The 13,211-nt window shown below is 38.9% G+C and overlaps 1 protein-coding gene across 3 annotated transcripts in view; it reads right to left on the bottom strand.

Moving 5' to 3' along the window:
- The window catches only part of SPAG1 (sperm associated antigen 1), a 99,773-nt gene extending 87,848 nt beyond the window's left edge, over window positions 1-11,925 (bottom strand). Inside the window, exons 1-3 of one of the 3 annotated variants that reach the window (XM_027131507.1) lie at window positions 11,822-11,925; window positions 10,432-10,573; window positions 8,527-8,686 (exon numbers count right to left, since the gene is read on the bottom strand). In XM_027131507.1, the coding sequence (XP_026987308.1) occupies window positions 8,527-8,686; window positions 10,432-10,571 (300 nt within the window). In that variant the 5' untranslated portion in view covers window positions 10,572-10,573; window positions 11,822-11,925. Of the gene's footprint in view, window positions 1-8,526; window positions 8,687-10,431 lie in introns of all 3 variants that reach the window. The other 2 variants (XM_027131506.1, XM_027131508.1) reach the window with 2 other exon arrangements.
- Window positions 11,926-13,211: the final 1,286 nt, after the last annotated feature.

The raw sequence follows: 13,211 nt of genomic DNA, 5'->3' as shown, positions 1-13,211 counted from the left end.
CAAGCAAGCTATTTTGTAGAAATTGGCAAGCAGCTCCCACAGGGACCCGGCCTGAGGAGCAGTGGCAGGAGCTTCGAGACTAGGGCGGCGCGAAAGCCGTGTGGAGGAAAGGCTCTTGGTGCTGCAGCCAGGAGTCAGTGCTGTGCCTCTGAGGTGGGAGAGCCAACTTCAGGACACTGGTCAACAAGAGACCTCCCAGCTCCACATAATATCAAACGGCGAAAATCTCCCAGAGATCTCCATCTCAATGCCAGGACCCAACTTCACTCAACAACCAGCAAGCTACAGTGCTGGACACCCTATGCCAAACGACTAGCAAAAGAGGAACACAACCCCACCCATTAGCAGAGAGGCTGTCTAAAATCATAATAAGTCCACAGACACCCCAAAACACACCACCAGACGTGGACCTACCCACCAGAAAGACAAGATACAGCCTCATCCACCAGAACACAGGCACTAGTCCCCACCACCAGGAAGCCTATGCAACACACTGAACCAACCTTAGCCACTGGGGACAGACACCAAAAACAACGGGAACGACGAACCTGCAGCCTGCAAAAAGGAGACCCCAAACACAGTAAGATAAGCAAAATGAGAAGACAGAAAAACTCACCACAAATGAAGGAGCAAGATAAAAACCCACCAGACCTAACAAATAAAAGGAAATAGGCAGTCTACCTGAAAAAGAATTCAGAATAATGATAGTAAAGATGATCCAAAATCTTGGAAACAGAATAGACAAAATGCAAGAAACATTTAACAAGGACCTAGAGAACTAAAGATGAAACAAACAACAATGAACAACACAATAAATGAAATGAAAAATACTCTAGATGGGATCAATAGCAGAATAACTGAGACAGAAGATAGGATAAGTGACCTGGAAGATAAAATAGTGGAAATAACTACTGCAAAGCAGAATAAAGAAAGCAGAATAAAAAGAACTGAGGACCGTCTCAGAGACCTCTGGGACAACATTAAATGCACCGACATTCGAATTATAGGGGTTCCAGAAGAAGAAGAGAAAAAGAAAGGGACTGAGAAAAATATTTGAAGAGATTATAGTTGAAAACTTCCCTAATAGGGGAAAGGAAATAGTTAATCAAGTCCAGGAAGCACAGAGAGTCCCATACAGGATAAATCCAAGGAGAAATACGCCAAGACACATATTAATCAAACTGTCAAAAATTAAATACAAAGAACGCATATTAAAAGCAGCAAGGGAAAAACAACAAATAACACACAAGGGAATCCCCATAAAGTTAACAGCTGATCTTTCAGCAGAAACTCTGCAAGCCAGAGGGAGTGGCAGGACATATCTAAAGTGATGAAAGGGAAAAACCTGCAACCAAGATTACTCTACCCAGCAAGGATCTCATTCAGATTTGATGGAGAAATTAAAACCTTTACAGACAAGCAAAAGTTGAGAGAGTTCAGCACCACCAAACCAGCTTTGCAACAAATGCTAAAGGAACTTCTCTAGGCAAGAAACACAAGAGAAGGAAAAGACTTACAATAACGAACCCAAAACAATTTAGAAAATGGGAATAGGAACATACATATCGATAATTACCTTAAATGTAAATGGACTAAATGCTCCCACCAAAAGACACAGATTGGCTGAATGGATACAAAAACAAGACCCATATATATGCTGTCTACAAGAGATCCACTTCAGACCTAGAGACACATACAGACTGAAAGTAAGGGGATGGGAAAAGATATTCCATGCAAATGGAAACCAAAAGAAAGCTGGAGTAGCAATTTCATATCAGACAAAATAGACTTTAAAATAAAGACTATTACAAGGGACAAAGAAGAACACTACATAATGATCAAGGGATCGATCCAAGAAGATATAACAATTGTAAATATTTAGGCACCCAACATAGGAGCACCTCAATACATAAGGCAAATACTAACAGCCATAAAAGGGGAAATCGACAGTAACACATTCATAGAAGGAGATTTTAACAACCCACTTTCACCAATGAACAAATCATCCAAAATGAAAATAAATAAGGAAACACAAGCTTTAAATGATACATTAAACAAGATGGCCTTAATTGATATTTATAGGACACTACAACCAAAAAAAACAATACACATTTTTCTCAAGTGCTCATGGAACATTCTCCAGGATAGATCGTATCTTGGGTCACAAATGAAGTCTTGGTTATTTTAAGAAAATTAATATGGTATCAAGTATCTTTTGTGACCACAACACTGTGAGACTAGATATCAATTACAGGAAAAAATCTGTAAAAAATACAAACACATGGAGGCTAAACAATACACTACTTAATAATGAAGTGATCACTGAAGAAATCAAAGAGGAAATCAAAAATACCTAGAAACAAATGACAATGGAGACACAATGACCCAAAACCTACGGGAAGCAGCAAAAGCAGTTCTAAGAGGGAAGTTTATAGCAATACAAGCCCACCTTAAGAAACAGGAAACATCTCGAATAAACAACCTAACCTTGCACCTAAAGCAACTAGAGAAAGAAGAACAAAAAAACCCCAAAGTTAGCAGAAGGAAAGAAATCATAAAAATCAGATCAGAAATAAATGAAAAAGAAATGAAGGAAACGATAGCAAAGATCACTAAAACCTGGTTCTTTGAGAAGATAAACAAAATTGATAAACCATTAGCCAAACTCATCAAAGAAAAAAGGGAGAAGATTCAAATCAACAGAATTAGAAATGAAAAAGGAGAAGTAACAACTGACACTGCAGAAATACAAAGGACCATGAGAGATTACTTACTACAAGCAACTCTACGCCAATAAAATGGACAACCTGGAAGAAATGGACAAATTCTTAGAAATGCACAACCTGCCAAGACTGAATCAGGAAGAAATAGAAAATATGAACAGACCAATCACAAGCACTGTAATTGAAACTGTGATTAAAAATCTTCCAACAAACAAAAGCCCAGGACCACATGGCTTCACAGGTGAATTCTATCAAACATTTAGAGAAGAGCTAACACCTATCCTTCTCAAATTCTTCCAAAATATAGCAGAGGGAGGAACACTTCCAAATTCATTCTACGAGGCCACCATCACCTTGATACCAAAACCAGACAAGGATGTCACAAAGAAAGAAAACTACAGGCCAATATCACTGATGAACATAGATTCAAAAATCGTCAACAAAATACTAGCAAACAGAATCCAACAGCACATTAAAAGGATCATACACCATGATCAAGTGGGTTTTACTCCAGGAATGCAAGGATTCTTCAATATACACAAATCAATCAATGTGATAAACCATATTAACACACTGAAGGAGAAAAACCATATGATCATCTCAATAGATGCAGAGGAAGCTTTTGACAAAATTCAACACCCATTTATGATAAAAACCCTGCAGAAAGTAGGCATAGAGGGAACTTTCCTCAATATGATAAAGGCCATATATGACAAACCCACAGCCAACATCATCCTCAATGGTGAAAAACTGAAAGCATTTCCACTAAGATCAGGAACAAGACAAGGTTGCCCACTCTCACCACTCTTATTCAACATAGTTTGGGAAGTTTTAGCCACAGCAAGCAGAGAAGAAAAGGAAATAAAAGGAATCCAAATCGGAAAAGAAGAAGTAAAGCTGTCACTGTTTGCAGATGACATGATACTATACATAGAGAATCCTAAAGATGCTACCAAAAAACTACTAGAGTTAATCAATGAATTTGGTAAAGTTGCAGGATATAAAATTAATGCACAGAAATCTCTGGCATTTCTATACACTAATGTTGAAAAATCTGAAAGTGAAATCAAGAAAACACTCCCATTTACCACTGCAAGAAAAAGAATAAAATACCTAGGAATAAACCTACCCAAGGAGACAAAAGACCTGTATGCAGAAAACTATAAGACACTGATGAAAGAAATTAAAGATGATACAGATGGAGAGATATACCATGTTCTTGGATTGGAAGAATCAACATTGTGAAAATGACTCTACTACCCAATGCAATCTACAGATTCAATGCAATCCCTATCAAACTACCACTGGCATTTTTCACAGAACTAGAAAAAAAATTTTCACAATTTGTATGGAAACACAAAAGACCCCAAATAGCCAAAGCAATCTTGAGAACAAAAAAATGGAGCTGGAGGAATCAGGCTCCCTGACTTCAGACTATACTACAAAGCTACAGTAATCAAGACAGTATGGTACTGGCACAAAAGCAGATAGATAGATCAATGGAACAGGATAGAAAGCTCAGAGATAAACCCACGCACATATGGTCACCTTATCTTTGATAAAGGAGGCAGGAATGTACAGTGGAGAAAGGACAGCCTCTTCAGTAAGTGGTGCTGCGAAAACTGGACAGGTACATGTAAAAGTATGAGATTAGATCACTCCCTAACACCATACACAAAAATAAGCTCAAAATGGATTAAAGACCTTAATATATGACCAGAAACTATCAAACTCTTAGAGGAAAACATAGGCAGAACACTCTATGACATAAATCACAGCAAGATCCTTTTTGACCCACGTCCTAGAGAAATGGAAATAAAAGCAAAAATAAACAAATGGGACCTAATGAAACTTCAAAGCTTTTGCACAGCAAAGGAAACCATAAACAAGACCAAAAGACAACCCTCAGAATGGGAGAAAATATTTGCAAATGAAGCAACTGACAAAGGATTAATCTCCAAAATTTACAAGCAGCTCATGCAGCTCAATAACAAAAAAACAAACAACCCAATCCAAAAATGGGCAGAAGACCTAAATAGACATTTCTCCAAAGAAGATATACAGACTGCCAACAAACACATGAAAGAATGCTCAACATCATTAATCATTAGAGAAATGCAAATGAAAAGTACAATGAGATATCATCTTATACCAGTCAGAATGGCCATCATCAAAAAATCTAGCAACAATAAATGCTGGAGAGGGTGTGGAGAAAAGGGAACACTCTTGCACTGCTGGTGGGAATGTGAATTGGTACAGCCACTATGGAGAACAGTATGGAGGTTCCTTAAAAAACTACAAATAGAACTAACATATGACCCAGCAATCCCACTACTGGGCATATACCCTGAGAAAACCATAATTCAAAAAGAGTCATGTACCAAAATGCTCATTGCAGCTCTATTTACAATAGCCCAGTGATGGAAACAACCTAAGTGCCCATCTTTGGATGAATGGATAAAGGAGATGTGGCACATATATACAATGGAATATTACTCAGCAATAAAGAGAAATGAAATTGAGCTATTTGTAATGAGGTGGATAGACCTAGAGTCTGTCATACAGAGTGAAGTAAGTCAGAAAGAGAAAGACAAATACCGTTCGCTAACACATATATATGAAATTTAAGAAAAAAAAAAATGTCATGAAGAACCGAGGGGTAAGACAGGAATAAAGACACAGACCTACTAGAGAATGCACTTGAGGATATGGGGAGGGGGAGGGGTGAGCTGTGACAAAGCGAGAGAGAGGCATGGATATATATACACTGCCGAACGTAAGGTAGATAGCTAGTGGGAAGCAGCTGCATAGCACAGGGAGATCAGCTCGGTGCTTTGTGACCGCCTGGATGGGTGGGATAGGGAGTGTGGGAGGGAGGGAGACGCAAGAGGGAAGAGATATGGGAACATATGTATACGTATAACTGATTCACTTTGTAGTAAAGCAGAAACTAACACACCACTGTAAAGCAATTTTACCCCAATAAAGAGGTTAAAAAAAAAAAAAGAGAGATAGAGAAATTCGCAAGCAAAGGACCTGAAACACCCAAAACAGCTCTGAAAATGAAGAACAGAGTTGGAGGACTTGCACTATCTGATTTCAAGACTTAGTGCATATATGGGAAAAGAATCTGAAAAAGAATATATATAAAAATGTATAACTGAATCACTTTGCTGTACACCTGAAACTAACACAACACTGTAAATCAACTATACTCCAATATGTTGATAAAATTAAAATTAAAAAATAGACTTACTGTAATGAAGACAATGGAGTACTGGTGTAAAGACACACATTTAGATTGATGAACAGAATAGAGAGAGTTCAGAAATAGACTTAAACATACATGGTCAGTTGATTTTTGATAATGGTACCAAGAATTTCAATGAGGAAAGAATAATCTTTCATTAAATGACAAGTGAACTTTTGGATATCCATATTAGTATGTACAAATATATGTATGTGTATGTATGTATATATTTGTGTGTGTCTAAAAAATGAAACAGATCTTAGACATATATTTAAGAGCTAAAACTATAAACTTTCTAGAAGAATCACAGGAGAAAATTTAGGGATCTTGAATTAGACAAAGATTTCTTAATAGGACACAAAAGCACAAACTATAAAAAGAAAAATCGGTTTCATCAAAAGTAAAAACTTTTGCTCTTTCAAAGGTACTGTTAAAAAAATGAAAAGGCAAGCCACACAATATCAGAAAATATTTGCAAAGATGTATCTTTGTGTGTAAAATACATGAAAGACGTGTATTTTACAACTCAATAAGAACACAAAAAATCTATTTCTTTTATGGGCAAAGGATTTAAAGACACTCTACAAAAGAAGATATATGGATGACAAATAAGGACATGAAAAGCCATTCAACATCATTAGTTATTAGAGAAATGCAAATGAAAACCACAATGAGATACCACTATATACCTAATAGAATAGCTAAAATTAACAAAACTGACAATACTAAGTATGGACCACAATATAGAGCAACTGGAACTTTTATCCATTATTGGCAGGATTGATTGCCACTTTGGAAAACATTTTGGCATTTGTTCATCAATGGGTAAATAGTTAAACTGTGAGATATCCATACAATTCACTACTACTCAGCAATTAAAAGGAATGAACTGTGGACACATGCAACAACATAGATGAATCTCAAAAGCATCATGCTAAGTGAAAGAACCCAGACATGAAAGAAGATATACTATATAATTATATTTATATGAAAGTCTAAGAAAGGCAAATCTATAATGATAGGAAGCAGTTCAGCAGTTGCCCGGAGCCAGGGTATGGAGTCAGCACTGACTGCAAAGGGGCAAAACAAAACTTTTAGGGATAATGGAAATATTCCACAGCAAATGCAGTTTGTCAAAACTCAGTGAAATTACCATAAAATCGCTAATTTTTAAAAAATTGAAGTATAGTTAATATACAATATTATGTTAGTTTCAGGTATACAACATAGTGATTAAATATTTTTATAGATTATACTCCATTTAAAGTTATTACAAAAGAATTGCTCTGTTTCCCTGTGCTGTACACCCTTGTTGCTTATTTATTTTATACACAGTAGTTTGTATCTCTTAATCCCTTACCCCTATCCTGCCCCTCCTTCCTCCCTCTCCCCACTGGTAACCACTATTTTGTTCTCTATGTCTGTGAGTCTGTTTCTGCTTTGTTGCATACATTTGTTTGATTTATAAAATAGCTAATTTTTATTGAATATGAATAATAACAATAAAGCTGATTAAAAGAAATCAGTAAAGACACAAACAGGTCATTAACAAAATATGAAATTCAAGTGACAGATTTTTAAAAATTTAACGATACTAGTAAACAAACAATACACTATGTACTATCATTTTTTAACTGTTTAATTGACTTTAAAATGTAAAGAATGATTACAGTTTCCAGTGAAGAGTACCTGAAGTGAGCATTCTTACACACTGCTGGTGGGAGAGTACAAAGGTACAACTTCCTGAGAACACAGAAATGTGTTTCAACAGCCTTAAAAATATTTAGAGCCTTTGATCAAGTAATTTGAATTCTAATAATTTATCCCGAGGAAACAACCAGAATGGTACAAAAAAATTATGAACAAACGTAACACTATTTATAGATGCTGACTGAATTATGTTCCTTTCATAGGATGGGATATTATTCAGTCATTTAAAATACATGTGCAGGGCTTTCCTGGTGGTGCAGTGGTTAAGGATGTGCCTGCCAATGCAGGGGACACGGGCTCAATTCCTGGTCCGGGAAGATCCCACATGCCGCAAAGCAACTAAGCCTATGCGCCACAACTACCGAGCCTGCGCTCTAGAGCCCGCGAGCCACAACTAGTGAACCCATGTGCCACAAATACTGAAGCCCGCACGCCCAGAGTCCCCGCACTGCAACAAGAGAAGCCACTGCAATGAGAAGCTCGCACACTGCAACGAAGAGTAGTCCCAGCTCACTGCAACTAGAGAAAGCCTGCGCACAGCAACAAAGATCCAACTCAGCCAAAAACAAATAAATAAATAAATTTATGTTAAAAAAATAAATAAATAAAATACATGAGCATGCCCTCCCCACCCTCCACCAACAAATCCACAGACATACACACACGCACGCACACACACACACACATTCACAATATTCTCCTCGGTGTAAGAAGCAACCAGTACCACCTAAGTAATTACTACTAAAAGCCCTTTACTGACAAAAAAAGGAAGCCTAGGATTTCAGATAAGTAAAGTAGATATATATCCACGACAATGTCACAAAAAGTGATGTTACTCTATACCTTTATATCACCGTCAATTTTTTCCCATTCTTCTGCTGTGAAACTGGCTGCTGTCGCTGCAGGTTTCTCTCTCCTCAAAGCTCTACTTCCAGGAGCCAAGCCTGAAAGGCGCTTTTCACAAAATTCAGTAAGTTCAGGATAATATCCTTCCTCACCAGACCTTTTAAAAAATTCAGAATTTTAGAGTTAGCACTTCATTTAGAGATCATATAGACCAGTGGTTTGCAAGCTGGGTTCCATGGAGCCCAGGGGTTCCACAGAGATCTCACAGTCTGCCCCTAACGAGGATGAAGGCTGAGCTGCTGCCTTCCCCTCACCGTCCTCAATTAGAGCAACCTCCACTTTCACATGCTAATCTATGGAGTACTGCGATGAAGGGGGAAAAAGGAGCTCCAAAGAAGACATCAATTTCCATCACACACTTTAAAAGTTGAATAGGTAACATTTTCTCTCCTCTTTAGCACACATATGTTCATTTTGCATATAAGGTAATTTTAAACTTATAAATGGAGATCCATTATTAGAGACAGGCGAAGAGTGAGACTTTGGACTTACTTTCCAATGAGGAGTTACTGTTCTAGCTCATTTTCTTTTTCCCCCCAAAGGGATAGGAAGAAAATGGCAGAAGAACAGTTTAGAACAACACACCTCTAAATTCAACCACTCAAGGAACAGAATTCCTTCCTTAGTTATACAGAGACATGCGTTCTCTTTTGCTTTTTTTTTTTTTTAAGGAAAATCAATCTTTTCCCCATTTCTTGTGAATCTGTTTACATCTAAATTTTTAGAAAAATAAAAATAAATCCCATTTTCAAAGTAAATTAAAAACATAATCCCAAGTCAATACAATTTAATTAGGCTATTCATAAAATGTCTTTCAAACTCTTTCATCCCATAAACTTCGCATTTTCTTTTAGTCTTTAATCAAATAAAAATGAAAACGTTCTTATATGTTGAGAAAAGCGAGAGGGAAAACAATGATATGATGAGGCTATTACATCAACACTGGCTGGGGACAAGCAGGGATGCTTAGGAAGGACAGGAGGCTAAAGGTGATAAGAAAGAAAAAGGAAAAAAAGAAAGAATAAGGAAAGGACACAGCAGTAAGGAAGGGCATCAGAGGAAAGAAAAGAGAGAACCACTGCCGAGCAAAAGGAATACTACTGATGTCCCGGAAATGGGCAGTTTGTGCTCACAAGTGCTTCTGCAGTAATGAGGCGATCCTCCAAATGAAAAACCCTCAAAAAACCCCAAACAGGTGGCACAGGTTGGTAGGCCACAGGGCAGTGTTTCCTGTAGAGTTCCCTTGACCACCCGCATGATCAGCCAGTGTGCTCGTTAAAAACACGTTCCTGGGCTCCACTCATGATTTCCTGAAGCAGAATTTCTAGGAGTGGGGCCCTCAAATTTCCATTTTCTAACAACCATGTTTGGCAAATATTAAAGTTTGACAATCACAGCCACAGGGCTCTTACCCAGAAAAGGCCTTGATTTCCTGACTTCTGGGGTCCCCCCCATCCCATCCCCCATGCGACGGCTCCCAGTGAGTCACCCACCTTTGCTGGCAGATAGTGTGAAGTGGGAGAGTGCCACAGCACTTTATCAGCATACGCAGGTGCCTCCTAACGGCTACTTTACCGGTTCCTAGAAAGTGCCAGGAAGCAAGAAAAATGCCCTCTTGGATACTAATTAGCCTAAGTCTTGTGCTGGAAGTAGATCTAGCCAGAACCCGCCAAACTAACCACAGGATTGAAACCACTATTTTGGAACCTAACATGGACAAAAACAACAATTTCAATATTGGAAAATCTGCTCCAAAATTTCTAATGTAGCTTTGAATTTTAGAAGTCAACAATATAATTAAAATTGGCAAACTGAAACATGATATGATTTTTAAACGCTTACCTGAGCACACAAAGAATTTTTTCCAAGTGTTTAACATCTGAACATTTTTCAATATACTTGAAATCCAAATGTTCAACAGGTATTTTAAATGTTTTTGTTGTTCCAAAGCCCCACAATGATGGATAATCTTTGGCAGTCATGGCTGAAATATAGTGTAGGAAAATAGTTATGAATCTAATATATACATTAATACTCAATTTGGATAGTAGGGACCATCTAGGTACTTCTGTAATATTTATTTTTCATTTCTATAGAAAAGGAGATGGAGTATTTCTTCTAAGGAGGAAGCTACTCATTGTAAATTCTCTCTCCCTGATAAGAACAGTTAACATTCATCGGGCTAAATTACTATATACCGACTTCCCTGGTGGCGTGGTGGTTAAGAATCTGCCTGCCAATGGAATCCTGAAGCCCCTGAGATTTTATGATTTGAATAAAATGTGGTGAAAAACATTTGAAATGATAAAGACACCTCTTACCTAATCAAGCGAATTTTATTCTGAACTGTTTCAACGTTTCTGAGAATCCTTTTGGAAAACTACCACTTGTGGGGGTGGGGGTGGGTAGGAGAGATTCTCAAGACCACAAAACGTTAACTCCAAAAAACAAGTCATACAGTACTTTGCTCTATTTAGAACTCTTCCACATCTGTTTCCAATTTCTTTGCCTCTGATTAGAAAAAACTTTGGTCCTAATTGGCGTTAATTTCTTCTCCACCGTCCTAACCCACATCCATTTCCCATATTTCCTAATCAGTATATCAGTAATACCTCCAGCACAAACTGCAATGGGCTAGTAACACGAAAAATGGTTTTCTTCCACCTAGGCACGTTCTTTCCAGCATCCACAGGGCTGGGCGCCACCTGCAGCCAGAGACCGGAAGGAAACGGCATCCTCCAGCAGTAGCAACGGTTTCTATGTACAGCGCGGGTCAGGGACTGCCTGAGATCCGGGAGCTCTACAGCCAACCCGCAACGGTCAAGGGGCACTTAAGGACTCTACGAAACTTCTCCCCATTCCTCTGCTTTGTTCACAAGGACCGGTGGTCGCCGCCAGAGCCCGGGAACCTCCCCGCCGCACCACCACCTCCGCGTTGCCGCTCTGCCCCAACATCCGCCACCGTCAGCCCCGAGAAACATAAGGCCCCCAGGCTGTTGCCCCGGCCGACAAGGACATCCCTCCAACTGCAGTCCGATAGTGCATTTGCTCCTCCGGGTCCATCTTCCACCCCGGCTCCCAGAGGAAGGGATTGCGATGGAGAGACGTAGTTTACTCCTGGCCTGCAGATACTCACCTGGTTCAGACCCCAAGCCTTGCGGAAGCCGCAGCCACACACCACCAGTCGCGCGGCTCGTAACCAAGGAGGGGCGTGTCGCCCCGCCCCACTCACCCCACTCCGGCACCAGAGGGCTTGCGGCGGACCGCCGGGGGCGGGGATTAGGGCGTCTGCGTGATGACAGGCTAGTCTCCGGTTTGCCATCCGGCTGATTGGCCTTGCAGACCCAGCCTCACCCGAACAGAAGAACGTTAGCCGAGAAATAAGAGTTGCAATTCCACGTGCCCTGTAATTTTCTTTTCACGCACACTTTGGTTTTTTTCTGGTTACAATTATGTACATATACAATTATGCTGAATAAACAAGCAGGATAAAAACTAACTCAAAGGAAATGGACTATGCAGGCAAATGAAAATTACCACTATCATCTTCATAAAGACATTGCGTCCAATAATTAATAGATGGATTAGAAAGTAAAGTTGAAGAAATCTTTCACAGAGCAGATAAAGAAAAAAAAGGAAATCGAAAAAGATGAAAAAGTTAGGTCTAATATTAGATTTAAAAGATCTAGAGAGAATACTGAGGGTAGGAAGTTATCAATTCAAGAAAAATTTCCAGAATTGAAGAGCTTGAGTTTCCAGACTGAAAGCACCCACCAAGTGACCAAAACAGGGAAGGAAAACAGACCCATACCAAGGCACAAACTGCAAAATTTCAGGACACTGGCAAAGAAAATTCTAAGTTTCTAGAGCGAAAACAGGTCACATACAAAGCATTAGGAAGAACAGTTTTGGACTTCCCCACAATAATACAGAAAACTAGATGACATTCTGACACTGGGGAAGAACACAAGACAGGTCATTTCAGGCAGAGAGAAAGGCAGGAGCACAGGCAAAAAGGTCCGTTATCTGCTTAAGGAACTGCAAACATCTCCTTAAAACCAAGATTGAGAGGTGGGCTGAAGTGGTGACAGAGGCAGGAAAGGAGTCTATACTATTCCCAAATATACTATTCCCAAATATACTATTCCCAATAGTTTTCGTTTTATCAAAATGGGAAGCTACTAAGAATTTTCAGCAAGACAGTACTGTGCAATTTCTATTTTACAATGAGCAAGCTGGGAATTCCCTAGTGGTCCAGCGGTTAGGACTCTACAATGAGCAAGCTAAAGAGTATGGAAAACAGCAAGACCAGTAACTGAGACTAATCCTAAGACTGATACAAGCACCTGTGCAGAAAATGCTAATACTTTCTGTAATGGTGTTAACAGTTATTAGATTAAGAGTTTTTATGAAGTATTTAATTTTATCTTGCAGCAAACCTTTGACATAGGTGCTATTATTTCATGCCCATTTTACAAATAAGGAAAGTGAATCTTGGTAGTCACTGACATAGAACAAGGGACACTCTGGGAATACGGACCCAAAGCCTTTTGCCGAAGTCCATACTGTTTACTGTGCTCCTAAGTACTAACCAATTCACAAGTCCTATTCAACTTCAAAAC

Source organism: Aethalodelphis obliquidens, unplaced genomic scaffold (assembly GCF_003676395.1).
Source record: "Aethalodelphis obliquidens isolate GAN/ISIS:26980383/991018 unplaced genomic scaffold, ASM367639v1 scaffold39, whole genome shotgun sequence".
Classification (NCBI taxonomy): Eukaryota; Metazoa; Chordata; class Mammalia; order Artiodactyla; family Delphinidae; genus Aethalodelphis; species Aethalodelphis obliquidens.
Note: the sequence above shows the minus strand (reverse complement) of the source record. Positions and strands in the feature narration are given on the sequence as shown.